This window comes from Neophocaena asiaeorientalis, unplaced genomic scaffold (assembly GCF_003031525.2).
Source record: "Neophocaena asiaeorientalis asiaeorientalis breed wild unplaced genomic scaffold, Neophocaena_asiaeorientalis_V1.1 scaffold896, whole genome shotgun sequence".
Taxonomy (NCBI): Eukaryota; Metazoa; Chordata; class Mammalia; order Artiodactyla; family Phocoenidae; genus Neophocaena; species Neophocaena asiaeorientalis.
In genome coordinates this window covers 560,690-581,296 of record NW_020175779.1, presented here as the reverse complement: position 1 = coordinate 581,296, position 20,607 = coordinate 560,690, and the positions used below count along the sequence as shown (strand labels likewise).

At 36.7% G+C, this 20,607-nt stretch overlaps 1 protein-coding gene across 1 annotated transcript in view; it reads right to left on the bottom strand.

Annotated features, from left to right (window-relative positions):
- The window catches only part of DENND1B (DENN domain containing 1B), a 256,026-nt gene that overhangs the window by 154,825 nt on the left and 80,594 nt on the right, over positions 1 to 20,607 (bottom strand). Inside the window, exon 5 of the mRNA XM_024732230.1 lies at positions 1,123 to 1,172. Within this exon, the coding sequence (XP_024587998.1) occupies positions 1,123 to 1,172 (50 nt within the window). The remainder of the gene's footprint in view (positions 1 to 1,122; positions 1,173 to 20,607) is intronic.

Below are 20,607 nucleotides of genomic sequence, written 5' to 3'. Positions count from 1 at the left end.
ATGTATGAGGAAACAAGCTACTTACCCCTACTGCACCAACACTACAAATCATTTTCAATTGTCAGGAAATACTGCAGTTCAAATGCTGAATATTTAACAAACACAGTTTTATGGGGACAGGTTTGTTTTTGTTTTTTTTAACTTTTACGAACTTCACAAACAACCTCTAGTGTCTCCTGTGCCCTCTAGTGCCCAATGTTCACAATTTACTTCCATAGCTTTTCTTCCTTTATTTCATCTTTGCTATTAATTTGGAAATTGCAACTTTAGCAGGCACAAGTGATTCCCCAGAAAAGAGGTAAAACAAGGGGCATCATTCACCAGCAGTACTTATTACTATCAATTAGCCCATCGTTCGAAAGGCTTTTTTATCTTTAACACTGTAAAATTTTAGATTTTTACTAATCTTTACTTTTAGTAAAATATTTTCCTAAAATAAATTTTCTTTTAATACCACCTCACAGCATACCCTTAAAGAACACTGATAATAGGGTATGAAAATCACACGAAAAACAATAAATGATCTGTTATTATGCTCAAAGGGCTATATATTCTGTGACATTCCAGTTACACACAGGTAATACCCTATTCATTCAGCATTTGTTCAGTAAAATACAAACATAATGAGATTTTCAAAACTGCTAGGTAAGAGGGTTTCTCTGCAGCCTTCCATAATATTGCACGATTTCTATAAAGCTATTCTTGGGAGACAACCAGCCATGAGTTTTACAATATCACACAGATGGTCTTTTCAATCAGGGTGAAGTGAGATAGAAACCAGGATATATACATCTAATTTTAAAAGACACAATTCTAAGGCTCTGATAAAGGACATATTAATGTTTTTTTCTCCTAGTGCTTACAACAAGTACCTGAAGAACAAAAGGAAGAAATGGAACCTTAAGACTAATCCTAACTGGCCACAGTGGAATAAACAGAAGATATAATGATTTAGAAGGCTTCTCCATTTCAAATATTATTTAATTTTGAACATCTAGTCTTTTTTGTTAGAGGCAATGGGGGGAAAATACATTTCATTTTATAAAGAAAACACATGTAATAATTTTAAAGTGCTCACTGAGATTAGGCTAAGGTTATTTTAAATGATGACTTATACTGTACCTTTCAACGTCAAAGGGGAAACAGAACTTTGGCACAGTCTGTAGTACTTCCTGCAAATGCAAAAAAAAAAAAAAAAAAGCTTTAGAATATTTTTAAAGATGCAGTTAAAACTTTTTTGGAGACATTTTTTAGGAAAAAAAAGTTTGTCTTTTTCTTAAGAAAAATAACAGAGGTTCCTGGACTAAAATAATTGATTATTAAAAAGGAATTAAGTGTGTGCTTTGGCAGATTGCACTGACAATGCCACGGAAGCCCCAGGAGGGAAAGGCCTGGCCTGAAGGGTATTAACACCCCTCACATCCCCGCTGGGACTCCCTTCAACAAGGCCATATGGATTTTACAAGAAGCACCGCACCATATGGGTAAGCTGCGTCTGCTGCTGCTTGTACCACAGAGTAGCCACAGGGACTTCTGACAGATCCTGGCTCAGAAATATAAATGTTGTTTCAATTAAAATGCAGGCAGAGAAAAGGGAATGAAGTTGGCAGCAATGAATTACTGAGAGGTATAACAACTCTACGTGCCCCAGAGTAAAATGGTTCAAATAAAAGGATTTTCTATAGCTAAAGAAACACATTTATATGTTGAACTCTTGGTAAATTCAACATCAGTAACACTAAGTTTAATCCCAAATAACACTCTTAAAGAAATGTGTATCTAAAAATAAGCCTTTAATGTAAAACTACATAGCTTCTACTCTGTGCACTTTTATTTAAGAATTTCCTAATATGAAAATCAATGTTTTAATTAAGCATAGAAAATAATCTTACTGACTTGAAATCTGCAGTGATTTTATAGTTATTATAAAATAATTTTAAAAGCTTTTAGAAATCATATACATTAACAAGTATAACAAAATGCAGATAATTGTCAGGTATTTGGCAAAAAAATAGAAAAAGATCTATTTTGTTAAATATGAAAAACAACTTAAAATTAACTCCTGTCATAGAGTCAGAATTGAAGACATCATCACACAAGTTTAAAGCCAGGCGATTTTACAAGAGAAAGCAGAGATTGATGAAGAGGCTTCATATTAAAAGAGTAAAGAGCAAATATCTTCATGCAGTAGCCACTCCCCAGCAAAAAATGCCCTATCACTACTTCTCTACCAATAAAACTTACATTCAGAGAAATCATCAGTATATGAATATTAAGCCCTATACACAGTCATAGGATTGAGTGTTTTAAGCAGAATTTCTTTTAAAATGTAAACTGGTATAAAGTATCAAGTAAAAATAAACCATTGTAAAATTCCAATGCCAAAACCTAAGAAAGCTTCAAGAGCCTTAAGTCCCTGAAGCTGAAAGAAAAGCATATGTAAAAAAGCTATCTTCTATCTTTAGGGCAGGGTACCCAGGTTTGCTTATGAACATACATTTGTAAGTACGAGCGCAGACCCCCGTATTTAGAAAAAGCCAACTGTTTTACTACTGACAATGTTTTATTATCAATAAATGGAACTAAAAGAGCTGCTAAGCTTGAAATAATTCAAATTACTTAAACTGAAAACAGGACATTACAAAAGAGAACAATTCATCTGACCATTGCTAATCCTTATCTTGTGCTGCAAAAAGTGAAGCCATTTCCCATATTTACAACACACATGAATGCTATTCAGATACTCCCCCTGCAAAGCTGTTCATATCATTTCTGTAACAATAAAGATAGATATTCAAAATCCATTGTCTGCTTCCAAATATACCCGAATTAATAATATATTTCACATTGATTTTAAGACTCAAATAAAGAAGAATGTTTCCCAGTTAGTTGCTCAATCGTTCACACCCTCCCCCTCCCTCCTTCCAGAAGCAACACACATGCACACACTTCTGCAAAACAGCCACGGCTCGCTCCCCAACTGGCAGAAGCATCCCTCAGGGGACAAGTCTTTAAACCTCCGCACTCTTTAAAATTCAACCAGCCAGCAGGTCTATAGACTAGTGTATAAACAGTATAGACAAAAAAATCCTCTCTCAGCTTATGTCAGTGACAAAGCAGCTCAGCAGTTGACTGTTCCTCCCCTGACAGTATAAGCTGGGCTTACACAGATCAATGGCTGCAAGTCCTACCTAGCTCCCAGGGCTCGGTTTTCTTCCTTAATTACAGGTGCTATTCAAACTGAGGTTGAAAAAGAAAAGAGAGAAAGAGAGAGAGAGAGAGAGAGAGAGAGAGATGAGAGGGAGAGAGAGAGAGAGGGAGGGAGGGAGGGAAGAGAGTTGGAGGGAGGAATAAAATACATGCAAATAGTTTTTTGGATCCTTTTAACAATGATGTTAATTGAAAACTGTACTTTTATATTGATTAGAAGTGCTCATAAACTCTGGTATTTCCACCACACTGTGTTCTTGATATGACACATACACACACACATTTCTGGATTGGCATCCGTAGATTATGTGAAAGGTTTAAGACAATACTCTTCAAAAGTTATGTTTCTCTATTCCTACCGGATTTTGTTTTTACGAAATACCTAACTTCCTCAGGCAAGAAAAATTATCTGGGTTCTCAAAATCCTCTTAATTCTCTAAAAGATTTTTTTTTTCATAGAAAGAACACATTGACTAACGTCAAATGTTAAAAACAGAAATAACTAAAAGAATGATATATTAATAGAATATAAAATTATGAATAGCAAAATACAAGAGGCAATAACACATATATCTGCATATGCCCTAAAAACAAGTCTACTACTATATAAATAAACTGACTGGGAAATATATAAATGACTGAAAACAAGGATTAATGCAAATTTATACACTGTGGTTTTTTGATACTATATCCTGTATCTGTATTAATAAGCATTATGATCAAATTGATCGTGTAAGAGAGAAGAAACTGCTCATGTTAAGAGTGGTATATTGACTATCCATGAGGTTACCATTGAGCATTATAAATTGATCAAATAAAAGAGGAAAGGAGCATTTAAGAATCTACTTTAAAAAAAAAAAAAGCTGAAATATGTAAAGTTTACCTCCTGATTAGAGTTCAGTAACTACAAAGGTCTTAGAATTTCTCTGAAAAAAATCTAAGAGGCAAGGAGATGCACCATCGTTGGGATCAGTACTTGTTTTCCTTGTCCTCAATGGCTCCTTCCCCTGCCCTCCACTGAAATGCTGAGGTTCCAACCAGTCCTCTCCGCCACACTCAGTAAATTATACCTGCCTAGGCAATCTCAGCTACACCCACGGATTCAACTACAACTACCAAATTTCTTAGTCCTATAGTTCAGATACTTCTGTGAACTCCAGGATTATACTTCTAACTACTTTCTAGTATCAATCTCTGAACATTGCCCAGACACCTCCAATGCAGAATGAACAAAACTGAAGTCACTCTTTCAGTTTTATACTCCTTATCACCCAGAACGGCAGCACTGCCCACTCCGTTACCCAAACAAGCACATGGTAGTTGCCTAGACCTCTCCCTTTCCCTGACCCCCATATGCAATCAATCATTCCTCAAATTCTGTTTGTTCAACTTCATAACCGTCCTTCTCCAGGGGTTCTCAATGGGAGGGCAGAAAGAATTAGACGGAAGATAAGACGGTATAAGATAATCACTTGGGAGGGTTTTTCACAACACACTCGATTGCCTACAGTAAGGGTCTTGAGTGATTAACTTGGTTTGACTGGCACCTATAACTAAGGAATAAGATAAGGGCGCCTACTGTACACAAGCAGTAGTTACCCTCTCACTGCCAGAAGTGACACGGTGGACTTTTTCGGGGACTGATTCAGCACCCTCCTCAAGGACTCAGGAGTCCTCCATCCTTCTGCTCTGCTGTCCGGAGTTTGTGGCTTTGTCCTCAGGCACATCTACTCGTGGTCACAAAACGAGCTGCCGGAGTTCAGCTGACCACATGAAGATACCGCTGTATCCAGCGAAAGCTTCCTGGGAGGCTCTTTCTATCAGCGGGGAAACCTTTCCCAGCAGGTCCACCGGCTGACTTTCCCGTGGCAGCTGATCAGCCAGAAGGTGGCGGCCACTCCTAGACTAACCACGGGCAGGGCAAAGGTTACCCATGCTTAGCTTAGCCTTAGACTACTTAGAGAAGTCAGAATTCAAACCCATCCATTTTCCACTGGCCACAACACCTGTAATTCATTACAAAGAAGCTTGAGTGAAGCATCATCTTTTCTTTCTTAAGACTCCTCACAGCAATTTTAATTAGATAAGAATTACAGTTCTACCAAAGTTCTCAGGAAAAATATACACAATATTACATAAGGACAGTTTTCAAATATGCATAAATTTATTCATTTGAATAACACTTTCAGAATCCTTTTGTAGAAAGGGGGCTTTACTTATCAATTTTAATCTAATTTTTCACAATGGCCACGGATTCCTAAAAAGATGGTTACTTAATTTTGAATATTATCTCCCAAAACAAATGAGAATTCATTAATACCATGTATTCACTCAATCTATTTGTGCTTTACATGGGGGAAAAATTAACTTTTTTTTTCTCAAAAGAAATGTTCACTGAGCTACTTAGCGACAAGCAGGTCGCACAGCGCACCACGGGGATTCCCAGACTGCACCCGAGCTGCTCAAGGCACCGCGGCACACCCACAGGGCTACTGCGAGATGCTCTAAGTTTCCAAGGAAACACAGCTACACTATTGGGATGCATTTTATTAAAAGGTAGAACTACAATTATACCCTAAATTACACATACAGCCTCTTTAAACATCGTTTTACTTTCTCAAGTTTTTTAAGCTTGGAGACTCTATTTTAAACTTACAGCCAAGGAATAACTATCAGAATAATTGAGACCGCTGCAGGATTTTTCTCTTGGTTTTCCTTTTATGTACTATTTCAATTAGAAGTGAATTTCTCTTTCATCCTTCTTCCTTAATTTAAGGAAAACACCAAGTCTGTGAATTCTGACACTAACAGTGTTTAGATTGTTAACTCTGATCAAGTTATTTTTCACTATCAAAAATTAAGAATGGGGCTTCCCTGGTGGCACAGTGGTTGAGAGTCCACCTGCCGATGCAGGGGACACGGGTTCGTGCCCCAGTCCAGGAAGATCCCACATGCTGCGGAGCGGCTGGGCCCGTGAGCCATGGCCGCTGAGCCTGCGCGTCCGGAGCCTGTGCTCCACAACGGGAGAGGCCACAACAGTGAGAGGCCCACATATCACCAAAAAACAAAAATTATGAATGAATTTTTATTGTTGAAAGATTTAAATAACTGCCACGAAGCAAATACATTTGACTGTAAAAAGAACTGTATTGCAGAAATACGCATTTTGAGGATTTTGGTTCTATGTGTATCAAGTCAGGTGATGAGAGCTCTGTACTCAGTATTAGCTTAATCTAATGCCAATGAAAAAGCCTGGATTCAAAGCAGTACAGCATGATGTTACCAAAAATACGTATACTGTACTTAACGATTAGATAGGTGGTTTACTTGGCAAATAAAAGGAATAATACATTTCCCTCATTAATTTAAGATAAAGAGAAGAATTCAAAAGGCATGAAAGTATATATATATAAGCAAATGGGCTTCCAAAGGTTTTTTGTCAAAAATTCTATTCCAACCACCTTCAAATTTTTATGCCTACGTTAACACCAACTTTTAAACAGTGCTTTGAATAACAATTATCCAACTCTAAGAAAAAGCCACCTAGGAAGACTCCCTTTCTTTTTCCCTAATAACCATGTAACCTCCCATTCCTTTCAGACTAATATACTTATTCTTTGCCTCACTCACCCCTATTTTAACTAGTAACATTTTCTAGATCAAAGGAAACACCTATATAATAAAACAGAGCACTGCCTATAATATTTATTTGCATTATAGACACTAAGCTACTTAAAAATGAATATCAAACTGCCATTAAATCAAGATAAGTAGAATTAAGGTAAGTAGAAAAAAGCCTCAATTTTTAGAGAGAAACAAGTTTGACGCCAGTCAACTGATCCACTACCATGACCCCAACCCACAGCTAGATGCTGTGGAGAGTAAAGGAAACCTGATTACTAATTTTCAGAGCTACGATGAGATCCCAGAAATAGGCACAGGCACCAGTGTGCAGGCACACACCCACGAGGCAGCAAAGCCCAGTGGTCAGTGCACGGTGCTCTGGAGCCAGGAGGTGACACTCAGACCTGGCTGTGCCAGCCCCCGGCTAAGCGCCCGGTCACCACCTCTAGAAAATGTGCCAAAATTATCATCTATCTCATAGGATTAAGTGAGGATTTACTTGGGATTTATATGAGGATTAAGTTAAAAATCCATGTAAAATGATTAGACAGTGTCAGGTACATAACCCCACTGACAACTGTTAACTCTTTTATTAATTAGTTACTTATTTTAAAAACTCAAGTGTCATATGAATTCAAATGAAGAAGATACTTATTCAACACATATTTACTAAATAACTACAACATTTAAGGTCCTGTGTCCAATGACCTATGCCAAAACATTAACATACTGAGATACAAAATACAAAGTATTATACTGAATAATTTATCTGCCTCCCTGGAAGATGGTTAACACATTTAATTAATATAGGTGCCTATGGATACAGATATAGATTTGAATATATTCAACTATTTCTGTTTAATCAAACACAATAGAGGCAAACTCGGTTAATGCTGCAAAATCATACACTGTGCATATCTGATGTTTTCAGTATGTACAGGAGCTTACTTTGGGCTACCACCCTGGCTACTTCTTTGAATTAAAAATATCTTCAAAGAGTCATGCCAACAGACATTTTTCATTTAAGGGAGGGTTTACTAATAAAATTCTTTTTTCATGTACTTATTTATCAATGCACTTAATAAGGATTAATTACCAACTCTGCACAAGGCACTGGCCAGCGCAAGGAACGGAGGGACTTCCTGCTCCCTTCACCTCAAAGGGGGCTTCCCTGCAACTGTCCTGGTGAAGACACTGATAGAGATGCCCTTAGAAAACATATCCTCTTTGTAGCACTGCCCTTGATTACTGAAATATGTTTTCCATTTTCTTTAATTTTGAGTCATTCTTTGTTCTTTGTTAACCTTTACCTGGATTTTATATTTTCTCCAGTCTGGATTTTATGTTTTCCCCAGTCCTGTGGACTGCCAGACCCTTGATTCATATTATTTCTCATATTCTTCAGACCTAGACCATGTGCAATCTTTCTGTCACTGTATTCATGTAAACATTCTCCATTCATTGGGTAAATCACACATTAAAGAATGTATTTTGCTGTTATGGATGACAAACGAGGTATGATATGTCCCAGAGAAGTAAACTACAATTACCCTTTTTTTTTTTTTTTTTTTGATCCTGCCTTGAACCCAGTTCAGAACTATGCCTGCACTGCTTGATTTTCCCTAGATAGTGAATCCTGCGATAAACCAGATGGGAATCTTGTTTGATGCTTTAAGAAACAACAGAAACTTTAGTTTTAGAGCATAAATCAGGGCCCCTACACTTTAGATGACTATTGTATTCTGGACACAACAGTACACATGCTAATTATTTCTCTATACCTTGAAGGTCCCTGGAGTCTATAAGATCACCTAGTAGAAATGAGAATCACGGTGTCTTTTTAAAGTTCGGAAAAATCATAACTGACTATTTACCCATTTGGAGGCTTTGTCTGGAAGAACTAAATTATGATTACACAATTATAAAATACAGACTGTTCTATGAAGATTATTTACTTAGGTATAAAGTCTAATCAGTACTAACTCATATTTACAAACTCAACATGAACTTATTTATATGAATAATTAATATGCTTATGTAAATTTATGTATATTAATTTAGCAAATATTTAATGTGCGAATAGCAATCAAAGACAATCACAATGTAATGTAATAAAAGCGTGGCTTGTAAAAGTGAAAAACACCAGGGAGTCTAGAAATCAGACATGTACACCAAATTCAGCAGGGGTGCTTCTGGAGGAGCGTGGTGGAAGTCCCAAGGGAAGAAATCTCATCTATTGCTAAATAGAGAAATACAGAGAGAACAAGAAGTTGGCCCGACTATTGTACAACAGGAGGGAGGTAGAGAGGAGTTAAGGGTGGTTTTCCCATCACAGGAAAGAATATTGCAGAAAGGTCCAGAAAGGTCTGGAGACGAGAAAGAACACGTACAAAGTCTAGGCGGATGATAAGAGAATGTGGCTTGAGAAATAAGCAGGGGACTGATTCTATCAAAAGGGCTTTAGGCCAATTAAGAAGTTCTGACTTGATGCAAAGAGTAGGGAAACCACCCCTCCTGGTTTGCCCAGAACCCTTTACATGCATCTTCTCAGCGCAGTTATCAGCAGCAACCCCTTTTACTCTCAAAAGTGTCCAAGTTACAATTTATCATAACAGAAATCAGAACAGTGGTACCCTGGGGCTGTGGGAGTGGGTTAGCAGGCACAGGAAGTAACCAGGAAGCAGCAAGAGGGAACTTTCTGGAGTGACAGAGATAGTCTGTATCTTTAAAGGAATGTGGGTTACACAGGCATAGGCATCTGTCAAAACTCATTTCACTGTACACTTGAGATCTGCATTGCACCACATACAAACTATCAGTGAAAAAGTAATAAGTAAGTATCTCAGTTTGGACAATAAATCATGGTCACCCAACCTAAGCTTTGAAAGGTTTAAAGCAAGGGAGGGACATGACTGGACTTGAATTTTAGAAAGATCACTCTGACTACAGTTTGTAGAATGGGTTTTAAAAGGACAAGACTGAAGGCTGGAAAATCAGATAGAAGGCTTTTGCAATCGTCGAGGTGAGGAGTGGTGACCTGAAGTGAGACAGTGCAGCAGGAATGCAGAGAAGGTACAAAACTGAGATATAAACAAGAGTAAAAATGGAGACGCCCAGGAGGTAGCTGGATAAAACGTCTGGTGCTCCAGAGAGAGAATCTGGCCTAGACAGTGACAAAGAAAGGGAATGGCACCGATTAAAAGATACGGAAGCGATAAGAGATAGGACTCTTTTATTGTCTGCTGTTATGGACAGTTACTATTATTCTTCATATTTTTATAGTTGCCTCAACAAGCAACTTTATAAATAATGTTCCCAAATTATGAAATCACTCTATTTTCTCATAATCCTGTCTTTATTTTTCTAGTGATTTGTATCAAGATATACGTTATAGAGTACTCAACCACTTCTGGTATTATAATCACAGTATGTCATCAGTCAGTAACCAGAGATCAATGAAGTCAGTAGTGACCCAGAAAGTCCTAGTTGTTATAACTGACATGATCAATCAGAACAAACGAATCTCCAAAATCTTTGATGGCTTATTCAACTCTGGAGTTCTCCTAATGCCTAACCAGTGCCTGGAACATCACTCATGCTCTCAAAAACAAACAAACAAACAAAAAAACTGTTGACTTCATATGAAATGACACTGTTTTAGCACCAGCAGAATCAACCCACCTCAGTAGACAGTTCAAGGAAATGTGATTTAAGAGTCTGCATGCTTTCTTTCTGATTATCTTCCCAAATAAAGATATGATAAAATAATTGCTTACTCTGTGCCAGGTTCTGACCTAAGCACTTACATGTTTATCTCATTTAACCCTTACAACAACCCATGTTTTATTCCCTTTTCTATGTGGAGGGAAAAAAAGAGGTGAAAGAGACTAAGTAACTTGCCCAAAGTCACACAGCTAACAAATGTTAGAGTTGGGATTTGAACTCACAGGCTGAAGCTTCTAACCATTATTCCCCATGCCATGCCTTTTTTTCACTTTGTTTTCATGTAGGGTCCAATATATAATCAGCAGATGCCTGAATCTGATGCCTGCTTGGTCTCTATGTGGTAGATATTGTCCATACATATCAAGAATTACGGGTATACAATTAATACCTCCGAACCAAAGTTCAGCTTGGTGTATGGAAAAATAAAGGGGGCCGAGATGTGAGGAAATCGTGGGAGAAGAGATGGGATAATATGTCATCACAAATGTGAGTCTTACCTGCTCTGGGTTGTTCTATGCCCTTGAAATTAAGTCCTGAGGCAAAAAAGCAACGCTACTTATGTCTACGCGTATTTATTACCACTGAAAACATTAGATTTACAGTAAAACATACATCTGATTTCTTTCAAGTAAGACTTATAAGAACTTAAGTAGATTCTTTCTCACAGAGGAACAAAAGACCAAGGAATTAAATTTGAAGCCTATTATTATTATTATTATATATATTTTTTGCGGTACACAGGCCTCTCACTGTTGCAGAGCACAGGCTCCGGACGCGCAGGCTCAGCGGCCATGGCTCACGGGCCCAGCCGCTCTGCGGCATGTGGGATCCTCCCGGACCTGGGCACGAACCCGTGTCCCCTGCATCGGCAGGAGGACTCTCAACCACTGCGCCACCAGGGAAGCCCTGAAGCCTATTATTTAAAAACTGAAACAAAATCATCTGTCACTTATCAGAACAAGGATCATACCAGAACAAGTAGATAATGCTCAAGTAACACAGGCAGGATGAGGTTAAACAAGGTTAATAGCAACAGAGGGGCTGAGGGTGGAGAGAGCATGCACTGATAATTATCTTAGGCTCAAGAGTAGGAACCTGCAGATCAGGCCAAAGCTGCCTCTACGTGGCGGCAAGTGAGGACACGGAAAACTGCAGCTCAGATGGTAAACACCCCGGGTCACTGATGCCGTTAGTCATTCTATTCATGAAGTCTGCAAGACATTTTTACCCCTTCAATTTAAAGCAGGAACTAAGTACTTAGTGATTAATGTAAAACCTTATTCAAATATAGCTAGCAAGCAGGACTAAAAATCAAGAATCTAGGAACTCTGTTTCTTTTTTTGTATTTTTAAGTCATCTTAATCTATACAAGATTTTTCCTTTATAAAAAACGTACATGCCCATAATTTTTAATATGTCAAATTACAATTAAATTTGAAGTCACAAGTGGTCTTTTTGTTTTTTGCATGATTTGCTTCTTGAGATTCTAAATAGAAATATTGTGAGCTATTATTTTGCAAACTTATTCTACTCCACCCATTATAGAATATCTACCTCTTGGAATAAAAATTTAGTTCACACTCCCTGCTGATGTAATCTTTGGCCTCTTGCTGAGGTTTTTAAGAAAAGGTGCCAATCTTGGTCTTAGTTCTTGTAATGCAGAACTCTTTCTATGAGAAATTCAACTGTGAACACTGGTTCTTTTCACACAGAGAAAGCCACCAAACAAGCCTCACCAAATAGCAATGAGTTTTGATCATTCCTAGTCTAGTCTACTTCGGCATAAATGACCTTAAAGAGAACACACAATGTGCTGAGTCTCTTGTCTTTACAATAAAGAGTCTCTTTATTTTACTCAATAAACCAGAAACTACACACACACACACACACACACACACACACAGAGCGAGTTATTTGATAAATTTTCTCAGTTAAGGATTGGTAGTTCTCTTGAATAAATGATCTAATACCTTCTATTTATTCTTTACAATATATTACTGTATTGGAATATATGGAATATAAGGAGTATATATAAAAACCAGGAGTGACTTACTTGTAAAAGCAGACTAAGGTCAATTCTATAAAGTAGAGGCAACCTTTGGTCAGCTAAAAAGTAGACTAAAATAGTTCTTCCTCTCACTGAAGATTTTCCTGCAAGAACGATGTAAGTCTATCACTGCTTGCTGGTGAGTCTTCTCAGCTTAGAGTCATCAGTGATCGCTAGTTTTTACGTTTAATAGCCGTTTTTCCAGTCTTTATCATGTTTGACTTCTGCAATGTGTAACACTTTATTCATTTAACACATGTTTATTCCACGCCTACCAGGGATGAGGCATGTGGGATCAAAGGCTGACCCCTTGACCGAGGAAGCCAAGGCTTCTGCTCCCGAGCACCCTCCCCAGACGTCTGTGCCCACTTCATCCAGCTCTCCTCCTTGCCCCCCAGGCTATTTCATGGTGCCTTCTCCACTGGTGTTCCCAGGGTTCCATCTGCAGCCCTCACCTCACCATGGGGAATCTAGTCTCACTGCTACACAGCATGAGTAAAGCCTGGATTCTCCAGCCAGAAGGTGAGGGTCAGAACCCAGTTCAGCTACTCAACAGCTGTGTGAAGCCACATCGTACTCCTCTCCTGAACCCCAGCCAGCGGCGTCCAGCCAGAGGCGTCCTACTACTTAGGAGACATCCCTACCAGCTTACCTGGCACGTCCAAAACTGGAAACATCCTCCCTCAAAACCTCCTCCCAAACGCCTTATTTCTATGCTTTTAAGCTAACTCTTTGCCAATCTAACTTTTCCCAAGCTTCAGAATCAGGCAACAGTCTTTCTTTCACTGTATACAAACACATCACAAACTAGTTAAAACCACACGGACCCTGTGTCTGCATTCGCAAAAATGACCACTAGACTGCATTGTTGTCGCTTCTGATCAAAGAGGCTAAGGATAAAGATGTATGTCATCTCTTAGTACTAGCTTACCAAGACAAGCCGCAATGTTATCACTTGTCTAGAAAAACACATATGAATAAACGTGTAACTATATATTTGAATAGCTAAGTTATAAAAGTAACAAAAAAAATTCATATTTTAAATATAATATTCACCATCACATTTAGTTAAAATACTTAATATATAACAACCATGAAGTTAATTTTTGAAATTAGGTCTATTTAAAGGCCAAACATTAATCAAACATTGTACACTACTTGAAATATTTCTATGAGATATCATACCTAACATTATGTCTTTAAGATTTAAAAAGTCTAACATATGCAAAGTCTATTAAAATGCACATAATTTATCTCACTCAAAATGAAAATATATCTAATAAATAATACTATTCATCTGGCATCTCCCTTAACATACAAATGCATTCCGTTTCTCCAAAACACAGCAGCTGGGAATGAAAGGAAAGATTTCAAATGGTCATTTTCACATCATATTCCATCATCTTTTCTTCAGTTTTTCCTAGCTTTCCTTTGAGCCCCATTCTTTTACAAGGGGTCTCCTTTTAGATCAATCCATATTTCCATAATCCACACTGCTGTTTCCTCCTCTTCTCCCCAGGGTGGACTAACCCCCATATCCAGAACTATGGCTTACAACTGTCATTAAGCCTTATAACAATAACAAGATAACAAAAGAACGGGTGGGGATGAGGCTAGCTGGTACCATATGTTGATCAAGTTCAACATTTTCAGCTAACAGAGGATATTTTTTAATTTTCAAAATTTTAATTGTGAATTGCTTTCATATCTACTTATTCTCCCTAACTGTATTTCAGGCTTAAATTTTAAACACTAGTAAACAACCTGGCAATATTACCTTAATAGGGCTTATCTATTAATAATGTACTGAGAGGGGAGAGAAAATGGAAATAGCAAAATGAAAAGGTAAGGTCGCAATTTATGGTTAGCTACTGATTCTTATAACCCACAAGTTTCACTCAACTTATACCTATTCCTAAAAAAGAAATTTGCCTGAAAGGCATTTTTTAAAGCACTATACAGTTATAATGATTAAGATTATTTCAAAGTAACATACTCCATGTAAATTAATATTGACTTTATGTCAATTTGAAAGATTTTAATTTCTCCACCAAGTAATATCTGAAAACATGCTACTTTTGCTTCCATCCTTTGTTTCATAGTTAATTAATTTTAACTTCTTTTTAAGCTAAAAATAAAGAAAAATGTGAAATGTAACATTTTGAACTGGTAGAGAGACTTTCATGCCACTATATTAAATTTAACTTTTTTTCTCCTGATTTCAGGAGAATGGCTTCTGATTCATCAGCCTATGCTACATCATCTTGAAAAAAATTATTTCCTAACGCTTTGTCTCAAAGATTCAGAACCCGTTATAGAACTAAATTCCAAAGTGACTTTTATCAAATGTTTAATGCTCAATACAAAGTAAGTTCTTGTGAAACCACATTTATCTTTTTCAATCTGCATCATCTATTATTACTTAATTTCTATAGGTTGTTGAGTAATGCCAGACCTTCCAGGATTGGTCTAAATTATTTGCATAGTTAGAATATAATAATTTCACTGCTATAAAAATAAGTATAAAACCCCTCACCTCTAAGAGCTCATTAAAGTAAAACCTGTTCACCCTTCAGCAGAAAAATAAGGTCATTTTTTCAGGAGATTTCAAATTTTACTATCTAAAATGTATGCAAAAATATTCTTTTCAATAGGAGTTTGCTAGATTACACAGTTCTGTATTCCAATAAATACCTCAGCTCTAAAGCAAAATTTCTCACTATGTTTTTCCAAATTAGTTTCCCTGTTTGCAATAAAACTTTAAAATTTTAACAGTAGAAAATATAAGACAAGCATGCAGGTAAAATAAGAACATGATCACATTTTGCCTTGAGCTTTCTAGCACTGCATTTACAAAGGAAACAAATCTTGCCTACATGAAGAAAGATAGAAAGATATAATTATGGTGATGATCTTGGACTTAATTTTAAGCACTTTCCCACATGCTTGCCACTTATGTTTTATTATGATTCTTCTTTTTTTGACACAGGAATGTGCAAAACAGATAACACTATGTGTATCTACAAAGCAAATTATAAGAAATAATTTATATTTTAGGGTTGTTAAGATAAATCACTGATAAAATGGAATATGAAACAAAGTATACAGTCTTGATATGATTATAATTCTCTTAAATTAGCCATCATCTCTCTTTATAAGATTTAATTTCATTAAAAATTAAGAAATCAAAAATACATGTTCATATATAATGGAAATATTCATAGTGGTAGTAAAATAAAAATTAACCATCACACATAAAAAACTGGTTCAAGACAATTTGTTCTTTCCATTTGGAAAAACAATAGTTGGTATAGAATGCAATTAAATTTATTTTCTGTGCCTGATATAATCAACTGGTAGTATAAAATGACAGAATCAAATCCAAACGAGCAAAGAAAGAAATCCAGTTTTTAAAAGTATCTGTAATTGTTTAAATATTTATTTTGAAAGTATTCAGATTGAATAAATTATTCCCAAATAATTTAGATTTTATGCTTGATGCAAGAAGCATAATTATAAAATGTCCAGCTATCAATCTACCGCAATTTCAAATCATGAAAGACTTTATTTATTGCGATCAAATCCCTTTAAAATTATTAAAAGAAATACATTTTGGAAATGATGGATGTGTAAAACATTTTTTTAAATAAAGAACAGGCATTCTTCCTAAACCACGCAGACCAGCTACCAGATACTGCTGAACATGAAAACTGTATACGGTGCTCATGAGTGTATTTGTTTTGGAATCAGCTAACTAGCAAGTTACCTACAATTACAAAAGACCTACAAAGATACAGCTGAGGGCTAAGATTTAAAATGTTCTTTTATGACTGTATATTACATAGTTTCTTACTACTATTTGCTCAGAACTGTAATTCAAACTGTTGAATTCCACCAAGTTTTCTTAATTAGTTTCTACCAAGATTTGCTTAATTAATGGAATTTTTATTATTGTAATTTAAAATAATTATGTAATATGTGAACGTTTCTCAATGCATTACCAAGGGTGTTTTTTAGTTATCTAGCATGAGAGCCATACTAGTGTGTCAGTATATATTGATTTTTAATTTTTTTTAACCTTCAACAGAAATGTGAGAAAGAGAGAAGGTACACACAGGCAGGTGCTCGTCATGAACGAACAGTGGTGGACCTACTAAACCTTCATGTTGCCTGAGCCCTCCACTGAGCCGCATCTTTTCATTCACAGTGTGATGAATCCCTATTATATGTGTCATAACACCAGTCTGAAATCTTTCAAAATTTAATATTCCACACCCTCATATCTATTCTGCTTAGAAGGTTATCTTGCTCCTATTTTTCCAAGAAGGTTAAAATAATCTATAATGAGTTTACTCAACTTCCTTTCATCTATTCAACTAGTAATTCAAAATACATTTATTCAGACCTTATTATGTATGAGCCACTGTGCTAGATGTGGTGACTGAAAAATAAGAATACATACAGAGTAGGGGAGATAGAGACATTTGAAAAAAGAAAGAATGAAAATAAAACTGTAAAATATAGAGGTAAATGCAAGAGGCTACACAGAAGTACAGACAGGTTGCCTGGGAGGTCAGGAAAACCTTCAAAGAAGGATTAATTTTCAAGCTAAGGTCTAAGAATAAGTAGAACTCGACCACAAAAAAAAAAAAAAAAAAAAAAAAAAAAAAAAGGAGAAGAAGAAAAATGGGCAGTAAAAACAGAAATGCCACCAAAAAAAGAAACAGGATCTAGGAAAAGCCAGGGCAGGGCATGAAGGGAATCTGACCACGCCCTCTCATTTGCTGAATGCCTACCCTGTAGTTTGATGGAACCAAGCATATAACTGACAGAATTCAAACTCCAATTTATACTATCCAAAAAAAAAAAAGTATTTTATTTAATGCAAGAAATAAAATTATAATGTCTTTAGCTATCATTCCACATCAATTCCAAATCACAAAATAATTTCATCATTCTGCGCTTCTAATACAACAGGGTGTCACCATCAGTTACCCTAAATATATATATGACAGTATCCTCCACTCTTACCCTAAAAGAGGACCAAGTCCAAGAATACACTCAGTGGTGCAAGGCTTAAAGATCCCCTTCCACACACACCTGCCAAACACCAGCATCGCCACGTGGATATCAGAATGCAAGTAAAACATGCCACAACTACATTCTCTTCCCAAATATCCTTCGAACGCCCGCTTAGATACCTGTAAACATGTACCCAATGCCACAACTACATTCTCTTCCCAAATATCCTTTGAACGCCCACTTAGAGACCTGTAAACATGCACCCAATGCCACAACTACGTTCTCTTCCCAAATATCGTTCCAACGCCCGCTTAGAGACCTGTAAACCACTTTCTCTACTGCTGGCCTCTGATAACTCTCAGTCCCAGAAGTAATGAATGAAGATTCACACCCTTCAAGTACACCAACTGCACTGCCCTTGTTCTGCATGTACCAACTGACAACAATTCTTGGGGAAGCAAGAGACAATAATGTAGTAGGACCAAGGCGGAATATCCAGGATAAACTTTCCTCTCACATCCCATTACCCCTTTCTCTCAAGTCACGCCAGCATAAGAATGACAATCAAGACGATTTAAGGAACAAAGGTACTTTCAACAACCCTGAAACTGAGTCCTTCCAGAATACTGTCTTTTATCAATAACCCCCTGCCATCAGTCTTCCTTCTTTCTGCTTATCTTAAAGAGGGAGGCACACCTCACCACTGCCGTCCAAAGCTAAACCCTCCGCTTGCAGCTGTGAGGCAATCTTGTGGGAACTACCGTTACAACCTGTCCGTTAGTATTACAGAACAGACGGTATATTATGAATAATTTTGTCTCCCCTACTGGACTACGAGGTCCTTCTGAGCTGACAACTTCTTATACTTATCTTTATTTATCTAGTATTAGAAAAAAATAATGCACGGTGTGTGTTCAGGTAGTATTTGTCATCTTGCCATCTCTGTCACTTCTTGCTACAGAAATTAGTTCTAGCTTCTGTCTTCAATCTCCTTTTTAAAGTGGCTTCTTGCTATTCTATATAAACATGGTCTTCCCTCCCCAAGCCTTTTAATCCTAGAAACTACCAAAATACACTAAATACTGCCATCACCAGCACAATTAGTCTAAACTTACTACTTCCCTCTTAGCCTGTTTAAATGTGTGAGGTCTTCCTTCCCAGAACGTCTACACTGCATTGTGCGTAACTTTCATGGCACATATTACACCCGGCCTTCTGTTGGAATTATACGTAGAACCAAGTATTGTAAAAACAATAAGCAACTTGTGTCCCCCATTTACAGAGGAGAAAATTGAACCTCAGAGAGTAAAAATGATTTCCTTGAAGTCGTACATTCAAGTTAGAAGTAGAAACAGAATATTAGTTCACTTCTGATTCCCAAACCAATCTTCCTCCCCAATAATAAGACTCCTGGAAGGCAAGGACCACACGTCTTTCTGTTTACAGCCTTATGTTGCCAGACCAGTACCTTGCAAAAAAAAAAAAAGGAAGTATTCTATGAGTATTTTTAAGGCAGCTTTAGGCACACGCTAATTGCCTAGGTTAAGTAAACTTGTTCAATATTTGGCAAAATTTTCACCTCTGATATCATAAAAGTAACAACCAAAAACGTAACTAAAAAGGTCTTGTAAAATATAGCGTTGCTTTTAACAATGTATCTTTCAGCTTCCTACCTATCTATATTATCTGTTCACTATGTAAAGTATACCTAAAAATATGATCAAAATTGTTGGTGTCTGTGAGTCTCTATGTCTATAATTCAGAAAGGCCTTTGTTCTTACTGAGTTGGTGTGAAATGGTGCTCTATCTCCAGAGAGTATCAATAAACTAGATTATAAAGTCTCACAAATTAAACTCCTGCAGGTGGACGTTTATAGCAGCTTTATTCATAATTGCCAAAACTTGGATGCAATCAAGATGTGCTTCAGTAGGAACATGGATAAACTGTGGTACTTACGACAATGGAATATTTGTCAGCACTAAAAAGAAATAAGCCACGAAGCCATAAGAAGACATGGAGGAACTTTAAGGAAACTTAAATGCATATTACTAAGTGAAAGAAGCCAATCTGAAAAGGCTACATACTGTATGGTTTCTCTGTATGATATTCTGGAAAAGGCAAAACTATGGAGACAATAAAAAGATAAGTGGTTGCTAGGGCTGGGGACGGCAGGGAGGAATAACTAGGCGGGGCACAGAGCATTTTTAGGGCGGTGAAAATACCCATATGATATTAGAGTGATGGATACATGTCATTATACATTTGTCTAAACCCACAGACTGTACAATGGCAAGAGTGAACCTAAGGCAAACTACGGACTTTGGGTCATTATGTATCAGTGTAGGTTCATCCTTGGTCAAGAGCGCACCATCTGGTAAATGATGCTGAGAATGCAGGAGGCTATGCAAACGTGGGGCAGGGTAAATGGGAAATCACTGTACCTTCCTCTCAATTTTGTTGTGAACCTTAAGCTGCTCTGAAAAACAAAGTCCTTTACAAAAATTTTAACTAAATTAAAGGAGCGCTATTCTGATTGGCTTATAGAGAGAAATGAGCATAAATTGATTATTCCTAAAAGTCCTATAAAATAAGGAAACTGAACTTCTAATACTTCAGATGGGCTAGACTTCAAAAAAGTTCTTGATGAATTCAAATTCACATAATTAAGGAAAATCCTTAGCAAACACCTAGTTCTATCAATTTAGTTTAATAAATATAGCTGGGACTTCTCTGATGTATCAATATTAAGTACAATATAAGCATACATTCATTCTATTTGGGGTTGTTTTTCCTAAATGTATACAGGTTTGATGAACAAATGGCATACTGTTTAAGGTTACAAAAGGTGTAAATTTCTACTCAACCAAACTGTATCGTTTTTCTGGTAAGCTTTATTTCAACAGTAACTATATTTTGTAATGTATCTGCTAAAACATAATTCTGAAAACCTTTAGGTAACCAAAATATTGAACTGATA